The sequence below is a fragment of the Scleropages formosus genome, chromosome 24, assembly GCF_900964775.1.
Source record: "Scleropages formosus chromosome 24, fSclFor1.1, whole genome shotgun sequence".
Taxonomy (NCBI): Eukaryota; Metazoa; Chordata; class Actinopteri; order Osteoglossiformes; family Osteoglossidae; genus Scleropages; species Scleropages formosus.
In genome coordinates, this window is record NC_041829.1 from 1,846,674 (window position 1) to 1,868,138 (window position 21,465).

General features: G+C 39.8%; 2 protein-coding genes across 2 annotated transcripts; both read right to left on the bottom strand.

The window, feature by feature from the left end:
* Positions 1 to 3,815: 3,815 nt before the first annotated feature.
* Positions 3,816 to 5,274, bottom strand: tmem121b (transmembrane protein 121B). The gene has a single exon (XM_018755855.2). The coding sequence runs from the start codon at positions 5,240 to 5,242 to the stop codon at positions 4,067 to 4,069; it is 1,176 nt and encodes a 391-aa protein (XP_018611371.1). The 5' UTR covers positions 5,243 to 5,274; the 3' UTR covers positions 3,816 to 4,066.
* A 4,088-nt stretch (positions 5,275 to 9,362) lies between these two features.
* Positions 9,363 to 21,173, bottom strand: mkrn1 (makorin, ring finger protein, 1). The gene is made up of 8 exons (XM_018756111.2): positions 21,089 to 21,173; positions 19,729 to 19,857; positions 14,906 to 15,126; positions 13,658 to 13,887; positions 12,772 to 12,986; positions 11,852 to 11,962; positions 11,496 to 11,640; positions 9,363 to 10,635 (listed from the first exon to the last, which is right to left on the bottom strand). The coding sequence occupies exons 1-8, from the start codon at positions 21,163 to 21,165 to the stop codon at positions 10,423 to 10,425; spliced, it is 1,341 nt and encodes a 446-aa protein (XP_018611627.1). The 5' UTR covers positions 21,166 to 21,173; the 3' UTR covers positions 9,363 to 10,422.
* Positions 21,174 to 21,465: the final 292 nt, after the last annotated feature.

A 21,465-nucleotide genomic window follows, 5' to 3' on the forward strand; every position in this document is an offset into this window, starting at 1 on the left:
AAATGAAATCTAGTGTTTCCATATATATGTTCTTGAAAGAAGATTTCTTTTTTTTTTTAGAAACTGAACACATTTCAATTCTGTTGGTACAACTGCCTATTCAAGCCTTGAAGGTAAACAAAATTCACAATTTTTAGGTTGTTAGCAGCTTCGATAAGTTTCCGGTAAATGTCCTCATAAAGAATTGTGGAATAAGTAGTAAAAAGAATGGGATGAGCTAAAGAATTCACCGAAGCTAACAAATTTATCTCGTTTTAATGTTTCCAAAATAAATCTTTCAGAAAAAAAAAATCTTTATAAATAATAATGCCAGTTATATGCTGGATTAAAACTTACATGTAAAAAATAAGTTTAATTTCCGTGATTTTTTTATTAATTTCCATTGGCTCTCCCTTTATACATTTATTCTAAAGCCCACTAGAAATACATTACATGCCTCTTATATTTTTAGACTTCATAGATTACTATTAGGAATGACCTATGAAATATATTGTAAACTGTCTTATCTGTCACAAAGGTCAATTTAAGCAAAAATATTGTATTAAATTTACACAGACATGCTAACTGAGGTGTGTGCAAATGTAAACATTTTTTGTCTGTATAATTTGGAAAGAATGTCTATGTTAGGTTATAATATAGAGGTTTGTTTAGAAAATGATTAAAATATTAATATAGTGTAATATTAATACCCCACCATTAAAATATTACATATTTTCATGCATTCTTAGTTCAGACAGTGCTATTATTGTTCTCCTTGTTTTCAGATATATTTTTACTGACATTAATTACTCTATAAACCCAATATTGGCAAGTGCAATGTAATGTTGAACAATTTTTATTTGGTAAATAATGTTTGCAGGAAATACTATACTTCATTCACACTGAAACATTCTATCAGTGTAATTTGTGAACTATCTGGGTGTGGTCAGTTGTCTAAAACACACTGCAAATTTCCTTGATCAAATGCAACATATAACAGAAACGAAAACACAATGGCTCCTCATGTTACTAAAACTGAAATTGTGAATTTTCAAACATTTTTCCAGTTTATTTTGAATAGTTCTTTCTCCAATGTTCCATTTTATAACGTTTCTATCTCTTCTGCAGTAGAGGATACCTGTCTTTCCATGCCCAGCTGTAATTTGGCAGTACAACTCTGTGAAACACACCCAAAAATAATAGGATAGTGGGACCACCTTGATTCAGTCTCCTGTATTTTCCAGTGTCAGTAATGAATAATTGTACTGTAAATTGAACCGGTCAACAATCGCCATTCAATATGAATTTGTGGAGAGAAGGTATTTTTTATTTTTAAATTAATTTTAATTTTAATGCAACTTGAAGTTAACAGAAAAAACATAAAATGAGTGTTACACTGCAAAGGGCTGACATTCTACCATGATGTAGTCTGCCTCACACCCTGTGCTTTCAGGAGACTGTGCACCGCCTTCACCCCACACTGAACAAGTCGTTATTGATAATGGATGGATGGTGTTACAATGTGATGCTATGAAATAATCTATTCTTTAAAACGGATTAAAATTTCAGACACTGAAAGCCTGTTTCCCTTTATTTTAAATATGCTTTAATAATTGGTGTAATTATGAAATGAAAATTAATAATAATTTTAGTCATAATAATTTAATAAAAAAAATAATGTGTTCCCAGCCCACCAGAAAACCCCGGTTAAATCCCATAGAACACTGTATAAAATAAAACTAGTAACTAGTATACAGCTATCAACCCACAATTCCAGAACGATATTAAACACTTACATTTGCATTTATATTTCTCAATCTAGCTAATACTTTTCTGCAAATCTACATACATCTTAGAAAACAATACAAAGTGCATCAGTACGCTTGTTACTTTTGCCGTCCTGCTACTAGACCGTGCCCGGAAAACTAGGCCCTAGGCCAGTATTATTACTCCTCCAGGGTAATTTCCACTTCTTAAATTTATAAATTCTCCGCAAGATGAACAATAAACAAAACAGAAATCACCGAGCATGGTATCTTTATTGTAAACAACTTTCTTAAATCGCGCAATGCTGCTAAAACACCCATACATATCCAGAAAACTATTGGCTAAACTTCTCCTGCTAATTGCTCTGTCTTCACAATCATTCAATTAAATAACACACCCAATATGGCTGACAGACACTCCTGTAGAATTTCATACACTTCCCATAATGCCACACTCTCTTAAAGCAACATTTTCTTATTCCTAACACACCAACAGATGGACAGTATTACATAGATGCAGGCACACCAACTATGACACATTACTGCATTTAACTTGCGCAAAATGCGACTTTAACCTGTTTCTGGACAAGCTTTGAATACATTTCATTATACTGATTATTCTGTTCCACAAATCAAAAATTGATTATCAAAAGCCAACAGCCATTTTATCAAAATTTTGTAAGACGTTTGTATATTGAGAGGTGCATGTCTTTACCTAAGGTTTTCACAGAAGCTAACTCATAAATATAAGGAAGTACATCTATATTAAATTGCTTTTGTTGATTGTTACATTGGAGTAAAAGTGGTGAAAGTGGTCACTTTGGAGTTTCAAACAGAATTAAAAACAGATGTCCAGTCCCAGTGGTGTTAGTAAATTGAGGAGCCAGTATATTAAACTTACTCAAGGATGTTATAAAAAATAAATAATCTCTTTAATTATGAATCTCATAGCTACAATATCAGCTGAATACTTGCTTTATAAACCTTAATAACCACATTTGTTATGCTTGTCATTGGGACAGCATTCAGCCTGTCTTTGGAAAATAAATTTTACAAAATAATGACTTCATCTGTAATCTCAATGTAGAAATCAAAATAAAGCAATTAAATGAAGCAGTAATAACCTGAAATGACTCTATTGATTTTAGATAATGAAATATTCCACATTCATAAGAATTAAGACATACTTTTCAAAGACACAGACACCATGATTTGAATGTTCATTTCATTAAGGCTTAATAATTGTGGTATCTCACTATCTGGGCAGACAACCAGACCACAGATAAATCAGAAAGAGCTTACATTATATATCTGCTGTTGTTTCCAGCTTGCTCTTAGAAAGACCACCAAGACATCTCCAAATGTTTTTAAAAATTCTTACTATTATTTGTCCAAATATCTAAATTCTTGTCCTGGAAAGTCATCTTTGAAAACAACTCTTGTAGGGGAACAACTGAATTAAAATGAACTTGATTTAACAACGTGGAATTTTATTCACTTGGAAAAACGCCATTTAACAGCACCTATGAATCTAAAAAACCTTTGAAACAGGATCAGATTCCTCTACATTGCTAAACCGATAAATGCACAAATTGTTCAACCTTTGAGAGGCACAAAATAAGAGGTAGGCTTTTTGTAAAAAATAGGTACATAAATAAAAAAGAACCAATATTATGGCAAGTGAACTTCATACAATTCAAACGTTATTAGTATTTAAAAGTATAGTACAACAAGGTATAAGAAATATCAGGAAGCGACGATATATAGCAGTCTTCCTGAAGTACTGTATTTCAACAAATATGAAGGTTGGATTTGAAAAATATGAAATGATGATTATATAATTGTTATCAACCTATAAATATTGTTAGTTGTGCCTATCTGTGCACTACTAAAACAAACACTTCTAATGTCCACAAAGTTATTTGACTGGCAACAGTCTGAATACTATAAATAATTCTTTGTGTAGTATACATTACTAGTGCATAAAAACTCAAATGAATAAGAACAGCTACGTCATCAATAACATTTCCAAATTGCACTTCCTTTAGGTTGTACCACTAAAATAACCTACGTTAAAGTGCGCGACACTATACACATGCAATGCAAGAATGCAAGTCACGAAATAACACATACCACATAAATTATTGCACCCCCACAAAAATGACCCTTGCATTGCAACCTTGTTGGTAAAAAGGGTGATGTACTGATTTATGATATACTGTGGTGTTATGTTTTAGCACCTGCTGGAATTTCATTTCAGAGAGAAATCATACTATATCAAATAGCATTTGGTCCCACAAGATTCAATTCCTAAGAGATGTTTAGGACTGAGTGTTGACTGCCAAGGTGTTGACATAGCCATGAGGACACATGTCATTCTCAGAGACACAATGGGACACCTGTGTAGGGTGGTCACTAGCTAACCTCCTGACCCCCTTCAATGCCACGCATTGCTCTACCATCTCCAGGCACTTGCAACCCAGGAAGAACATGTTCTTAAACATGAACACTGAAACAGGCATCCTATAAACATAAATGAGCAGACATCTGACCACAAGCAACGGCACATTGACCAGCAAGCCTGAGAGGAACCTGGCCCAGATCCAACGACAATTCATTTGAGAAGATGTCAACTCATAAAGCCAAAGAACAGGGACAGCCAGGGCCACAAAGTGTACGGAGAGCACGGTATACTTCAGGTAACTGGTGGGAATCTCCTTCATCAGCAGCATCTCCACCAGGGTGAAGCTGTCCAGCAGGTCCAAGAAGGTATTCATAAAACAGCTTTGGGAGTAGTACCGGCTAGCTCCATTCAAGTCTTCAATGATTGAATTTATGAGGCAGTAAAGTAGAGGCACAGACAGCATCATGATTATCTTGAGCCCAGTGATGCCCAACAACACCTTCAGCTGAATTAGGTCTAGTATGGACGTCTCAAGGATGAGCACCACCTTCGGCGTGCAGGCAATGACATAGATGAGCCAGGCCAGGTAGGCAAAGGTGAACTCTCCTAGGTTGCAGCCGAAGATGGAGGTCTTCTGGTGAAAGCCACAGGCACGCTCCCGTTTGCTCCTGGCGTTCTTCACGAAGAAAATCCCCCAGCCCGTGATGACCACCAAGTCTGTGGCCACCCACGAAGACCAGTAGAGGTCGGTGAACACGATCAGGTAGAAATCCAGAACGCCGCCCTGGAACACGAGGATGAGGAAGCAGAGGACCTTGTAGAGGAGGTTCCGCCTGGACCTGCGAGCGAACAGCGGGGCGCTCTGCAGGAATTCTCCCGATGTCATGATGTACGCGGCGGCGGCCGTGGCGGGGGGAACCAGCGGCTCGGTGACGCTTCCCTCTAGGGTCGGGCTGCCGGTCCACGTCTGGCTCTGTCTTCCAGACGAACCGTTTCCGACTGACAGTTTCTCGTGGGGTGCGGAGAAGGACGCGGACGCTTCCAGCTGCGGACACTCGGCTTCGGGATGCTCCCGTCCGGAGGCTGCGGTCATTGTACAGCAGCGCTCTCCTGCCCAGCCGCTTCCCTCAGTGCTCATGGATACCGAGGAGCCGACAAGGAGGAACGCGTGAAATCCCGGAGTGGATTGCTCTCCTCCACCGGAACGGAGTGCAGGGCAACAGCGGATCTGTTCTCGCCAGTTCTCTTTTTGCTCATGTTTCAAGTGCTCGTGGTTTCACTGTAGTGTAACCTTTTAAAATCGTTTAAAAGGCTTTGTCCAGCATTTTTTCCAAAACTAATGCATCCGCAAGTAAGACACACATGCACACACTGTGAATTATTAATCATTGTTTTACCATTAAGTTTTATACAGTGGACATCCGTCCAAGACCTCTTGCCACTCCTGCTCGTATTTTAATTTACATGGTTTCACTGTTATCTTGTAACAAATCGTTTAGAATGGTGGTTTCTCCAATTTTCCATCCAGAAATGGCACTGTAGCACAGCAAGTAATGCTGCTGTGTTACAGCATGGATGTGGGTTCAAACTCTGCTGCGTTTTTGTGGAGTTTGTGGGTTTTCTTGGGGTGCTCTGGTTTCCTCCCACAGCCCAAAGACACATTGTTCAGGTAGATTGGTGACTCCAAGTCACTCAGTGTGTGAGTGAGAGAGAGACAGTGTGTTTCACTGATGTATGGATGAGTGACCCACTGCAAGCAGTGTATCTAGGAGTGTAAGTCACCTTGGTAAATAAGGTGTGTGGGCTCATAACACTACATAGAGTTCACTGGAAATTTCTTTGGAGAAAAACATCTGCTAAGTGATGTAAAAATAATGCACCTACAAACAAGGCACCCACTATGGAATATTATTATTTCACCAGTAACCTTTATTCAACGGACATTTTTGACAAAGACTAACAATGTCAGATAATTAACTTCAGAATAGTTTGCTATTTATACATCAAGGGTATTATTACTATATCAATTCAGTAAGTAATATGATCCAAAGTATATCAGCAGGAGCACACACACACACATTGACTGAAACCACTTGTCCTGAGTGGGGTCGGGCGAGCCGGACCCAGCAGCGCGGGACACAAGGCTGGAGGGGGAGGGGACACACCCAGGATGGGACGCCAGTCTGTTGCAAGGCACCCCAAGCGGGACTCGAGCCCCAGACCCACCAGAGAGCAGGCACAGGCCAAACCCAATGTGCCACTGAGCCCCCCTTTCAGCAGGAGCATGATCTTGAAAAGGATAAATGCTAAACAATCACTGAGCATGCCAGGAATGAAACAATACTTCTTTCACATTATTCCCTCTTGATTGACACAAAACACATAAACCTGTAAAAAAAACATTGTGAAAATATGATTACGTACCCCTCTCACTCAGACCTGCTGAATCTTTATCCACATTTAAAAAGGGTCTTAAAACTTACCTCTTCTAGACTCCCTTTGCCCATGATCTCTTAATCTCATGTAAGGTGTGAAGGTTCATGCACCATAATTTTATGATCCTGCCCAGATAAACCATTACACAGCTACTCCTGTATTGTATGTAAATGTTTGTGTATCTCATAAAAAAAAAAAAAATTGTAGGAAGGTGATCAGGATTCGTCTAGTCTGAGTTTTATGCAGCTACTCGTCTGATGAACACTGATGCATATAGCGGAAAGAAACAAATTTACTTAAGAATTACATGTCTGCAACTATATCTCAGTTTCTCTTGATGTAATGCACAAATTGTATTTCTCAGAGATGTTTGCTGCTTTGGAGAAAAGCATCTGCTAAATGAATACACATAAATGTAATAGGTTCCTCTATATTTCCTGGAATATACAACATTGTATTCACACTTCACTTACTCCCAAAATATAAATAAACCCAGATTTGATTATGCACGTTCTTATTACACTCAGCCTATTAAACAGATTGAGGGCATCAGTGACCATGGGAATATATAAAAGATCATTAAATGGAAAAGTAGGCCACACAAGATCGGACAGAACATCCCCCCACATCACTCCCATCATGCAGTGGGATGGAAGATGTTTTTATTAAATGTCCTTCATGTCAGAAGATCTTCACGCAAGAACTGAAAGACAGGCAGTCCTTGGACTGCTCCGTTCTTAAGTCTGTCTTTAAGTTGGACTTGTACGCAAGTCGGCACAGTCAGGAACAGTTTGTGTCTAACGTCAGTCAAATGTTTCTTATTATACATTCATTCATTCAAGACACACAGGACAAAATATTATACCCCATACGTATATTACAACGGCTGTACACAAAGACCCAGTCCATCCAAAATCACCTTGAAGCCACAGAGAACAACATTCAGCATAAAGATACACTGAAACATCTTTAATATAACAACTAACCAACTAATTTCAAGAACCACTTGACCCCGCTTGGGACTAGCAGTTTCAGACAATGTGTGTGTGATAGAATGTAATGACAATGATGATAACAATAATAATAAATGTAATTATAGTATTTATAATAGAGACAGAGGAGGGGAGAGAGAGTGTGTAGGTATAAAAAAAACATTTGTTTGCTTTTCCAATGTTCGTTGGCATTTCACCGTTTTCTGATCACTTTAATTTCAGTCGTGACTTTTCTTTTTCTTTGACGCATTACCATCACTTGTATCACATTTACGCTTTGGTGCCATGGTTAAGAGGGTAAAAACAAAAAACAAAAAAAAAAAAAAAAATTTTTAAACCAAATACAGTAACACACGAGACACTAAGAGCAAAATGGTCCGACTGAAAAGAAGGAAGTCTTTGTCCTACCTCGGGCACACGCCCCAATCACATCGTAAAGTAGTGCCTGTTTGTTATTACAAATCATTGTATGTAACTCGAACTTTTAATATAGGAGGCTTTACGGGGGGTGGTTCATAACTATGGTTTTTATGTACGTTGGACATTTGTAACCTGGGGACTGCCTGTAATCAGTTCAGTCAAAAAGCAAACACTTTTCTCCCAAGCAGTTTTTTAAATATTTGAGCTGTTTAAAATAGATTTACCCATTTAAACAGATAGGAAATGTTTTCCAGAACAATTTAGAGTGTCTCAATCCAGGCACTACAGTGGGAGGTAGAATTTGACCCGTGGTCCTACAAAAGAAAGGCAACACTTCTAACTACTACACTACCTGCTGTGTTGTCGCCAGAGCAACTAAATATGCTTCAACTAGTTCTTTTGCCTCCTTACTCATTTTCACTCTGAAACACTCGTTACCTTTGAAATTTTACAGATCAAACTGTTTGGTAAAAACCACAGCATAAATATTACTGAATCAATAAAGCTAAAGAAACAAAAAATAACACAGGGTCAAAGTTTCCAATGCAATGCTGAGCAAAATGACCATTCAAACATTAAATTCCTCCAACCTTTAGCTATTAATATCTGTGATAGTAACTTCAAATGTAAATGTTAATTTTTTTCTTAAAATGGTGAAACAAGAATGTAACCCCAGTAGTAGTCTGTCATATATCAAAACATTGATTCATTTAGTTGATGCTTTTCTCCAAAGGGACTTACAGTGTTGAGGATATAGTGTTAAAACAAGGAAATGTGACCTATTGAAGTAAGAAGCGGTGAGAAACCAAAACCTGAAACCCAAAAAGCAATAAACCAAAAAACCAAAAACAACTCCATCAACATCATTGCTCACTGGACCATTCCACCAAATCCTAACATAGACAAATTATCAAAAGTAAAGACACATCTCTAACAATAAAACAAGACACAAGAAACCAGAATAAGAACACGGTGAAACTGACTTTCAACATTATCAATTTTGTCCTTAAATCATTATCACAATGAGCAGTCAAACCTTAATCAGTTAACAACTCTATAAAGGAACGTGTAAATTTGCTGTTAATTTTTCCTGACTGAAAACGGAAAAACCTTCAAGTACAATGCAGTGCACAACTGCATTTTTGATGTCCCACTAAGCCTCTGCCTTTAGAACATCTTGCACTACGAGCAGGGTCAGAGTGGGGTTTTCCCTGAATTGCAGGGATCTGATTTTGTTGCATATTAGTGACATTATCTTGACCATTACCTTTGGCTGAACACAATTCCAACTTAAAATCTCAGTTCAAATATGTTAAGCAGTCAACAGATGCAACGAATCTTGGACACTCGAGTGAGAACGTGCAGTAAGAACACCTCTGGCTTATTTGGTAGAACGAAAAGGAAACATAAAACCCTTGGATTCCTTTGATAATAAACTTTAATTGTCAAGTATTGTTTAATGGTTTTGGATCATAGAAAGCAAACATTTCCACATAAATATGTATTCCAAAGCTGTTAAAGAATTTACGAGCAAAGACGGCTTTGTGTTTTGGTTTTCACCAAAAGTTAGCTTGAATATGCAATATTTATTTTGACACAACATATGTATATAGAACATTTTGATAAACATTGATTCATTGAAACTGCATTTGAGGTTTGAGTGCAAAACATGAGGATAACGTTACAATTTGGTCCTGGGAAAAGACTTGCCATTATGAGCCATGGGTATTCGTAACGGAGTGGTATTGTCAAGAGGGTAAAAATGTGCTCCAGGACGTTTTTTTTTTTTTTTTAATTTTTTTAAAAAAAAAGTGTTTACCGACATTTTATACCTGGGGAATAGTTCATTAGGTGTTCGTATGAACTTAAGAGTGCACTTGTGCATATGGAGAATAAAACTACCCCAACTAAATTCAGTGCATTAAACAGAAACAGAACTTGAGTGGAAAAACAGTCTTTACCAGTGTGTTGCCATTAAGCATCCTCAGACACGTTTTTCAGACACCTGGGTACATGACATACACACCCAAGAATAAACTCAACAAGGTTTATTTGTAATACCATTCCATGTTTTTTTCTCCTTTCTTTTCTTTTTTTTTTTTTTTTTTTAAAACTTTTTCTTTTTTTTTTTCTTGTTTTTAAATAAACTGGACATTGACAAACGCACAGAACGGACAGAGTTCTAGAAAATATTATAGCACGGGGCAATGACCTGTTTTCATCCGATCTTTTCCTTTTTTTTTGTTTTTTTTTTACATTTTTTAATTCATTTAATATTGGCCTGCTAAAAGGCACTGCCACAACACAGGGAAAGAAGCTACTGTCCAACACTCACACAAGACAGTCCATACTAGGTCTAGTCGGAAGGTGGGGTTATTGGTGGGAGGCATGGTTAGGTCTTAAGGGCAGGACTTTGGCAGGAGCGCTATAGATAAACCTCATAGTAGTCATCCAGCTCTTCATGAAACAAGTCCCACTCATCCTCCGAGTCTGTTGCGTCATCGTCAGTGCCAGCTGCCAGGAGCATCAGCAACATCTCACTCAAATCGAAGGTCACCATTTCCTCGTCCTCATTATCAAAGGAGTCGTTACTTTCACGCTCGTCAAACAGGTCCCACAGAGGCGTTCGTCTGGAACTCTGATAGAGGACAGCAAAAAAAAAAAAAAAAAAAGGGAAGTGATGAAATCAAAGCAGCTTGGGCCTATTTTGTAGTCTTTACAAAAAGGTACACGGGTAACTCACAAAGTTATAATAAGCTCAGTTTTATATTTTACCATCGTAATCAATGAAGCTCTACAAAACAGCAAAGGAAAAACACAAAAGTTAAGCATGTTAAAAATGAATGCAAGACTCCAATTCATTTTTGTAGCATTCTTAACACAAAACCGGACACTACTGCATAAAATGGGAATTATGAAATTACTTTCACCAATTACTTTTGCACAGGAAAAACTAGGGACTTAAAAGCTGAGAGCAGCGCAATGCCAATGGCAAGTAACTAGGTAATTATGCAGGTAATAGCTCTACTGGTCAGGTCACCGGCTGCAGTTGAAAACCTGTTGATTTGGTGGGCCATTCTTGCTAGCGAAGTCAGAGTGGCACAACTGAATACAATTCTATCTGTGTCTCACTGATGAATACCTATTCTCATGTTTTGAACAAGGTAAGTTTCTGAGAGAACAGGGCTGCCTCTGCTAACTAAGTGAATCCATTTTGGCCTGACATACGAGAAAGGCTACTACTATTTTGGTGGTAAGTTCTAAGTGTTGTGTTTACTGTTAGTAAATCAGATAGCTTGCTCTGTGCATGCTGGGTTTTCCTAATCTCTAAGACAGAACTACTCTTCTTTGAAAGTGTATTTCTGCTTTTTTCCTCTCTTTAGCCACCACCCAAATCTTCCATAATTGTACAAATGTGTGATGTGCGTCACCAGTTAGCAGCTGTAAAACGGTTGGCCGATGACATTTTCATGGTGGTAAATAGTTAGCAGAGCTTACCCTGTGCCTCCCAGCAGACCCTGCCTGGCGCCGTTGTGGGTGGGGCTCCTCCAAGCGCCCGTCAGGGTAGGCATGCTTATAGAAACAGTTTGCTCCAAATGGGCAGGTCCCTCGTCCCTCATCAAAATACCGGCAGGGTTTACTGCTGTAGGGTTCAGAAGGAAAAACACAGCCAGTTATTATATCAGTGGTATTTTGCCATTAAGATATTTAAAGATTACCATTTCAGCTAATGTGACAGTATGAAATAAACAAAAACATATCTTACTAAGGTGTGTGTGTGTGTGTGTGTGTGTGTGTGTGTGTAAATATATATAGACACAAAGTTCACACCAAAAAAATTCACTTGTCAGTACCCCATGCCATCCTTGTACTTCTGGATGAGTTTCTGTTTCTCCTCTTTGTCCTCCACCCAATATTCACTCGGTATGACAAAATTGGATGTGATTCGACATTCTGGACAAGACCTGAAAGGAAGAACAAAGTTTACAAAAACCTTCCACAGCTCTAAACTTGTCCAGGTCCCACAAGAAAATGTAATGCAAAAATAGAACTCAACATAGTAATCTCCTGCACAAACAGCAGACACTTTCACTTTGGTTACTGATTAAGAAAAACATATAATGTTTGACAGTTTACATTTAGAAGACTAAAGGGGAATGTTAAAATCCCAAGATGAGAACTGCTGTTAAATAAGACCTAAATTACATGAGTAAATAACACTGATAACAACATCCACTTAACCAGTAAAGTTACTCAGTGCTATTAATTTTTCAATACAAAAACTCAGAGAAAACTGCGACATTAGAAATTGGGCAGATATGAAAACAACCTAAAGTATACATATTTTAAATTACACGTGTGCAAAAAAGCAAAAACAGGCTTAAGTTCTCGAAAAAAAAAAAATTAACCAATTTCAAGACTACTGTAAAGGGCAGATTATACTGCAGTAACTACAAAACAAACCGCATGAAACCTGTAATATGCAGGAGTCCCAAGACAATACCTTGAGATTTTAAGCACAATAATCACAACAATTATAGCTACTGCTAACAGGTTCTCTTTATTTTTTCATCCTTTATTTTTCTGACTTAAATGGCATAAAAGACACCGATTAATTCAGGCATACATGTATATATAACAGCTTTAAAATAAGTAACTATTGATGAGTATGATATCAAACAGGAACAAAGGAGATACGCTGAAAAGATTGTCTCTTGCAGACTTTGTCCCCACTGTTGTAATGTAATTTGCGAAGGCCACCCATGCCCCTTACTTGATGATTTTGCTCTCAAACTGCTTGGCGCACCGCCACTTGCGGATGCACTTGAGACAGTAGCAGTGGCAGCAGTTGGATAGGATGCCAAAGCGGCGGTCGCTGGGATTGCTCTTCTCAAAAACCACCTCCATACACACGCCGCACATCATGTCCTTGCTGCGCTGGATGGCGAAGGAGATCTCCATGTCCTTCTCGTGAGCCTCGATGCATGCCTAGGTGCATGACAGAACAATGATGTAGGACAGCAGAGTGTCTAAGTGATCAACAAGCCTACTTGTGTGCTCTTTGTTGCTCAGTGACAAAAGAAATTAAATTATATAACAAAGGACAGCGCTTGCATCTTAAATTATAATTTGTTGAATGCACAAATTCTGCCCAGCAACAACTGAACCTGATGTGGAATTACAGCATGTATGGCTTTTGTCAGTTTTGCCATATGACATCAGCATAAAGCATAAAATGACTGCTGAGCTGAACATAATATGTTCAAGGGTTGGTTGGTGTGAAAAGCACTATACACATGGCTCACACTAGAGAAATGCTGCCTTAGAAAGTCTTGTTAAATGGTCTTTTTTCTTAAACCACCCTGTTTGGTATCTGTCTGCATTACTAGTTGAACAATAGATTAATTTTGTTAAAGCTGATATGTGAGACTAACACACCCATTTCTTTCCTCAGCATGCACACAGATGCATATCTTATAACTGCAGAACCCCACCAATCATGAACCATGTCCACAAACTAAGATTCATTACTAATACAGAAAATGCAGTTGTGCAGAGAATTCAAGACAAATTCAAATTCATCAGTTCCTATTTCCCACTGGACCTATATTCTCCCATGGCCACAGCATCACTTCACACAAACAAACCACAGGTGTCACCTTGATGTGTTGTGAACGCTGTGCCGTGTCGGAGGGGTGGAGGACCTGCAGGCCGCACATGTCGCACACATCACCGTGAAGGTACGCGCAGTTGAGGCCATAGCGGCACTCGCCCACAGCAGCATATGGGCACAGCTGCTTCCTCAGCTCTTTGTCCTCATGTTCTTTCTTATACTCCTCCTCAATGAGCAAGGTGGGCCCCTCCACCAGTATGGGTTCAGTTGCTGCAGCTGGAAAGATTTGGGGAGGTTTGAATGGGAGTAGGGACAGGCTGCACTCGTTTGTAACAATGCACAATTGTGAACTTTGGTGAGTCACTTTTGATGCAATGGGACACATCACTGCAACAGTGAATCGGGAAAAAAATGCACTCATTCAAAGTATGCAGAATACCTCTTTTTGAATTTTCACACACAGACTAGGATAATTAATGTCTTGTCTTAAAGTAAGCAATTTTACATACTTGTACCTCTAATTCCACACATAGTGTGTTCCATCAGTCTCTCATAATGATCTCTGCCTTTCAGTCTGTCACCAACTGAGGTCAAAACTCAAAGAATAAGATGTTATGTTGCCTTGTTGAAAACTGTCTGCTAAATAAATAAATGCAAACAGACATTTATGTTTTTCTGCATGTGCTGATGCTATAGTATCAGAAACAAAATTAAAGTTAGTCAAGTTAGTCTTATAAAGCTGCAGGTGGAACACTTCATTCCCTGCCACCCATCTGCTTCCTTCAGCAGACCACCCCATTGACTGGGAAAGACTGGTATTGCTGGCTGCTGCCAAAGAGCACTCTATGACTCCAGGGCACTGGCTGTCATCCAAGCTCTGCATTGGCCTTTCAGGAAAAATAATGTGAATTCAGCTCTTGCACTGGTGAGGTCAAACATTGAGCTGGAATTAGTGAAATGGCTCTCCTTTACAAGGAATAAGGACCCGGGAAGAATGCTTCCAATAGGTGGAACTTTATCATTATATTCCCCACAACCAACTGGTAAACATGTTGTTTCTGTATTGACGGTTTAAATTACATGCCATTACCAAAAATACTGAGCCACACGTCTCATAATTGACAAATTCACAAAGTGTACTGGTCTCAAAGTCCTAAAATAGACAGATTTTTTTTTCAGCTGACTTTCACAAACAGCTTGGACTACAGGTGTTTCCATCCTGATGATGCTCAAATAGAGTCGGCTGATTACTTGGCTGAACATGGCTGTACAAACTGGCCTCCAAGGGACTCACCTCGCCCACAGTAAGGCTGGCCTGGAATAAACTCAGCGGCAAGGACCCAGTCAACAGCCCCTGAACCATATGGCTGCACTGTGCGGCCCGGTTCACTGGGCTTAATCTCTGGAGTGCCGGCGAGGGGCTGGGGTGCTGGGGTGGGGGCAGGGGACAGCGGCATCTCTGGCTCGAGGCCCACAGGCTCCTCCTGGTGCTTGGCTGGCTTAGCATGTTCATACCTGGGTGGAGCAAAGACATGGCTGGAAGACTCTTTAGAAGCTAAGGGGATATTCATTGAGATGTGGTCTTAAAATCACAGGTCACATGCACCCATGAAATTCTTGAAGCTTCATCAGGAAATAAAGACTAATGAGGCTGGAAAACGGTTTGGCTCGAGTAGAATATGGATTACCATATGAGTTGTGTGAAACCTCCCTCCTGATATATGGTTCACGAACCTTTTGGCAATAGGCAGATAGCTCAAGGCATTAAATAAAAAAACAGCAACAACGTAACTACGTATGTTTATAAAGGATATTTCTAAAATTGCCCCATACTGGTGATTTGTTTTAGATTTATGAATATAAAAGATTTCTTTGGATATACATACTTTCTAATCAAGCAAAGTCATTGCCAAAAATACAAGCACCCTTGCAGTTTTGGAAAACAATTTATAATGGGGAAAAGCTTTTCTTTTCATTAAAAAAAAACTGTTCCCAATGCAAGATAAACAAAATCCAATCCTTTTGTGCAAAAGAGGATAAATAAATTGTAAGTAGTGTTGCAGGCTTAAGGTTGAGAAATTAAAAGGAAATATGATATTGAGTTGCGCTAAAAAGTATACTAAAACCATCACATGAGATTCCAATACATGACAAAAGCAACTAAGGTTCAGAAACAATGTTACAATGATCACCGTCAATATTAGTAAAGAAACAAAATTTTATAAGGCCAGCACCAACAGTAGTAACTATACGTTGTAACAGTTTCTCCCGTATTTTGGTGAGCATGCATTTAACTTATTATATAATGAAAAGAATAATACATTATAATTAACATTAATGATTTTTACCATTTTCAGAAGGCAAAAATAAACCTACATACCCTTTAACGTGTAGCATAAATTTCACTTTTATTGTTCATAATCACATGGATTTCTAAATTAATATGAGACAGAGCAAGAAATATCCGCAAGTAACATGTACGTACATGTAAACAACACTCTTCAAAAGTGTAATAAAACAGAAAAATGAAGGTAGCTGAACTTGAGAAAAGTTTTATATTTGTATTGTTTTAAGAGTACGGTTGGGCGTGAGTACCGTGGGGCGGCACAGTGAGTAGCGCTGCTGTCTCACAGCGCCTGGGTGGCGCGAGAGAACGTGGGTTTGATCCCCGCTCAGTCTGTGTGGAGTTTGCATGCTCTCCCCGTGTCTGCGTGGGTCTCCTCCGGGTGCTCTGGTTTTCTCCCACAGTCCAAAGACATGCTTCAGATTCCCCCATAGTGTGCGAGTGTCACGGAGTGAGTGTGTTTCACAGATGCATGGACGAGTAACCCCTTGTAAGTAGTGTATCTAGCAATGTAGTCACCTTGGTGAATAAGATGTGTGGGCTAGTAACACTACGTAGTATCTGTTGTAAGTCGCTTTGGACAAACGCATCTACGTGAATAAATGTAATGTAAATGAGTATATTTTATGGCTATGTATTATAAGCAACAGATATTACAGGAACATGATTTTAGTTCCCTCGTGTACAGAATTGCAGAAACTCTGTTTACGTTCAAGAAGGGTCTGAAAACTCACCTTTTATGGACCCATTTTGCCCAAGATCTCTCTAGCTCATGTATGGTGTAAATGTTCGTGCACCATAACTTCATGAGCATCACCAGATAAAGCCTTTATTCAGCCACTACTCTAGCAGTGCTTTACTTGTTTGTGTATCTTCTAATTTTTTTTTTTTTTTTAAATTTGGTAGGAGGGTATCATGATTTGTCTATCCTGTGTTTTTATGCACCTACTCGAACGATGAACCTTGGTGCAGCAAGCAGTAGGTAACAAACAAGGTTTACTTGAGTCACACGTCTGCAGCTATGTCTCTTTCTCTTAATGTAATGCATAAGGTGTGCTTTTACCAAGTTGTACGTCGCTTTGGACAAAAGCGTCTGCTAAATGAATAAATGTAAATGTAGAATTATACAAACAGTGAAAAATGATCAACATACGTAACATCCCACCTTGGCAGTCAATATTTTTTTAAAAAAAGATCATTTTATTTGCAGACAATGTCACAAAACCCCAAAAAAATTACTTAAATCTAGTGGTAGCATGGCTAATGTTTAAAGATTAAGAACCCTTAACCATTTGCCAGTTAATATCAAAACACAAACAGAATTTATAGTTAAATAAGTAGATATCACTATTGAATAAAAGCTGCTGCAATGAGTTCAGTAAGTATAAATGTACCACGAGTGTATGTACATTTGTTAAACAAGTCATCTGGATTTGTCTCTATTTTCAGTCACTTTAGCATAAACTTGATTTTAATACTGCTTCAAGGACAATAAACTAGTGTGCAGTCCATGTTCTACCTAGCCTTGCACCCTGTGAAGATTCTAAGATAGAGGAACACAGATCCTGTGCTGTATGGCTTGTTGGTGACAAGAGAATAAAGTCTTGTAAAGAATTTTAAATTTATTATAGCTTTAGCTGATCTTAACAGAGGCTAACCTGTGAAGAAATTGAGGAATTACGCTGTGTTATTAAGGTTTTATTAACTTTGATGCAGTGGATAAACTTGCGAAAAATTCCAAGGCAGGAAAAGACTTCTCTTCCAAGTTGCAGTTGTAAGTTCAGGTACAAGTGTAGAATAGGTCTTGAACACACAAGACAGCAAAAGTTACACTGGAATTAGATGAATAACCCCAGCATTTAAGAACAAGAAGTGTCAGATCAACTGCAGGGGGATTCTTGGCTTTCTGCAGGAGTCCTCAAACAAGACAAGCCAGCGCAAGTTCAAACCCGTTTTTAGCCCCTCACACCATAAAGTTCATTCCAAAATCATCTCAGAAGTACAAATTTTTCCAATGTCCAAATACCGGTAAATGAAGGTAATCTGTGTCACTGAATTAAAAAGCTCAATGAATAGAAAATCTGATAAACTGGGATGGGTAAAATCATCACTATAAAAGTAGTCCTCTGGGTAACACGTACAGGACATAGCAGGACGATGACAACTGAGTGCACCCTGCACGAAGAATGAATTATGAGTTTCTGGCCTGAATAATGCTACTAAAAACATATTAAGACTGTCTTGGCAAAACACATTGCCTGAATTGTCACTTGGATTTTGAGGTAAAATGAAAAGAACTTATGCAGGGGACCTAAAATTATTCAAAGAACTGCATATTGATGCTTTGCTGTAAAATGTAAACAACACCTCCACGGACAACATAATTACAGAAATACAAGTGAATGTAGCAGACAGTGCTCTTCGCTCAATCTGAGCCATAGGGCACAAATCCCAAATGGACTGGTTCATGCGAACAAAGAGGAAAGAGAGGATGTATACATAAAATGCTTGCAGATTGCTGTCAGAGTCACATGGGCAGCTATGCTGATTTGTGGGAAGAGCAGAGGCATTGCATAAGAGCAACATAGCATTCAAGGGCCCCTGGGCCCCTTTTCCCCACACAGACTCAGAAGCTCTGAACACACCAAAGGCACAGAGGTCTTCAGAAGATGTAGTGGCACAATTAGTACATAAAAAAGATAACCTAAAATTCCAATGGAGAGAACTAGCAAGTCTCCACTGTGAAAGGAATATTAAAAAACCCATAATCACATTTCAGCATTAATAACGTGATGAGTCATTTAAAGCTACACTGCACAATTTTCAGGTTGAATCAAGATGCAGCCCTGAACTGCTACATGCATAATATATCTCTGCATTTGTGAGCCAAGATACAGAGAAGAGCACATTCCTCCACACCAGCTCAGAGAGCCTTGGTAACTAGGGGTGCCCACTTGCATAAATACATATCGGCAAACGTTAATACATCCAGCATGGCAGCTCAGAGATAATTCACAGGAACTAAAGAGTATGTTGTTCTCTAGCACTAATGTCCGCAAAGGACAAACACTCATCTCCATTTGAGGGAAATAGTGTGGGGAAAAAGAAAACAGTCTGGTTCTGTGACAAATTCACTGATTCTAAAGAGTTTTTTTTTTTTTTTTACTCTATGGGAGCCAAGATCCCAGTGCTTCAACAAGTGTCCACTTGTTATGAAACCCTGGATATACAGCATGTGTAAAACACTTGGGTGAAAATGTTAAATAGCAGCAATTAAGTAGCAATATATGAATCGAAAAATAGTCCTGGCGGTGTAGTGGGTATGGCTGTTTCACTGCAATGAGAAGGTCAAGTCTGAATCTCAATTCAAAGTACCAACCCTAAATTGATGTGTTAAGAACACTTGTATAAAAGGCTTAAAACTGTACACTCCATGTTGTACAAACCTAAATGGTGGCTAAATAAAGGTTAAAAATAATCTGTTAACATCAGAAGAAGCTAAATCTCATAAAAGAAGGGGGGAAAAAACCTGCATAACTGAATTATTAGGTGCCTGTAGGCCGTGAGACTGAACCCTATTTGTGCTGTAGTACTCTTGAGCTAGGAAATTACTCTGAACTGATACAGTAAGAACATCTCGCTGTATGAATGGGTCAGTCATTGTGAAGTTGAGCACATAAAAGTTGACTAGGACAAAGGTGTCACATGAATGAAGATTAGTAGCAGATTAGTAACAGAAATATGTCAGTCTTTGAGTTCATACCCCCACTAACCTGCACAAGTCTCCATAGGCACAGCATCCTCTTTGGAAGTACCTGCACATCATGGGAGGCTTGCTGCTGCTCAGCTCATGGGAGTAGCGACAGTTGGAACCTTCTTTGCAAACCCCGTGCATAAAGTACCTGGAAACAGGTCCAGTACAAGGGAAAATCTCTCAGGACGGATCAGTGGCTTTTCACTACGTTTGCGGGCGGGGGCGGACACACACACACACTCCTCAATACTGAGTTACGATACAGCATATGATTAAAAAAGCTGAACACCTGCGCGCGGCAGCGGGAGAGGAAACAGAACTGGGGACGCGAGCCCGAGCCACGTGCTCGGTCACAGGCTAACCCGTACAGACCAGCACTTTCGAGCCTGTTCCTCACCCCCCAGCCCAGGTCTACTAACAAGATGGACGAGATGAGAAGCGGATCGGACGACGGACCCCGGGCGGGAAGAGCAGAGGAGAACTGTGTCTCACGTGTCTAGTAGCCTAGGGCTAGTAGTATAATTAATTTATTTCCCCCCCAGACGAGGCTACGTTAGCATCAGAAAAAGCTACATGAAACGGACTTCAAAGTTTCAGTCTAGTTCTTACTTGTTTATTTACTTATTAGAGTCCTTTCTTCCCGCTGCTGGCTGCTGCTGTTGTTCTGAGCAAGGCTACCACACATTTCGTTGTACAACTACTAGCATATCTCGTCATTCTACTACGAAGATCGTCATAAGGCTAATCTGTTTGGACCTCGTGGTTAAAAATGTACATTAACAAATGTTTGTTTGTTTTACAGTAAACAAATTTAAAAAAAAAAAATCAAAGGAAGCCGATCCGCACAGCACGTCCGTCGTCGCTACGCTAGGCGTATTATTTACCAGACTCCTCAGATTCCGACATCACAATCGCGTTACTTACTGTACATTTCCCACATTCCTGATTCCACATTCCTTCAGTGTCCCAAAAGTCCGCGGGCAAACATAAAAACAGAAGTACCGCGCCAGTTCGACCTCCGTCCTGCTGCCCACATCAACGACAACGATGATGAACAAGAACATCTCCGCGCTCTTTGTCTGACCTGCGCTCCACGACGTCGGCTGGGGGAGCCGAAATCTCGCATCAATTCAGCTTCTTCGTCGCTTGCTGCGTATCGAAGGGGGAAACAGACTCAGCCGCCGCTCGCCGGCCTGCGGTCATCGACAACACGGCCGACGGCTCGTCGGACAGCGGCTCAAAACAAAAGACACGCCGCGGCCGCGCAGCGCCTCACAACGACTCCCGCCCGTCACCGCGGTCTAAAACAAAACATTATCGATGGCCCCGTCGTGCCGTTGGCTCTTACCCCGCAGCCCGGCCACCAGTGCGTCCCTTACCTGCACGTTACGTGTTTCGTCCAGCTGCCGCCTGTTACCGCCGGAGCCGCTGTAGACGCTGCCGCTGCCTCCGCCATTACTGTTTATTTCGCGACCCAGCTCCCGGATCTTCCGGGCAGCCACGGGCGGACTCGGCTATTTCCGGAAACACCGTTAAACCGCCCCCTACCGCTTGGGTCTTTCGGGCCGCCACGGGCAGACTCGGCTATTTCCGGAAACAGCCAATGGCGAACTCGGCTATTTCCGGAAAAACCGAAGAGCGAACTCGACTATTTCCGCTGGAAGATTAGCTGGCGGATGGTACACCATTTTTCTTGAAAGATGTTTCGCAGATGCTGGCTGCCGTTGAGTTAATTGGAGTGTTTTCCAAAACTTCA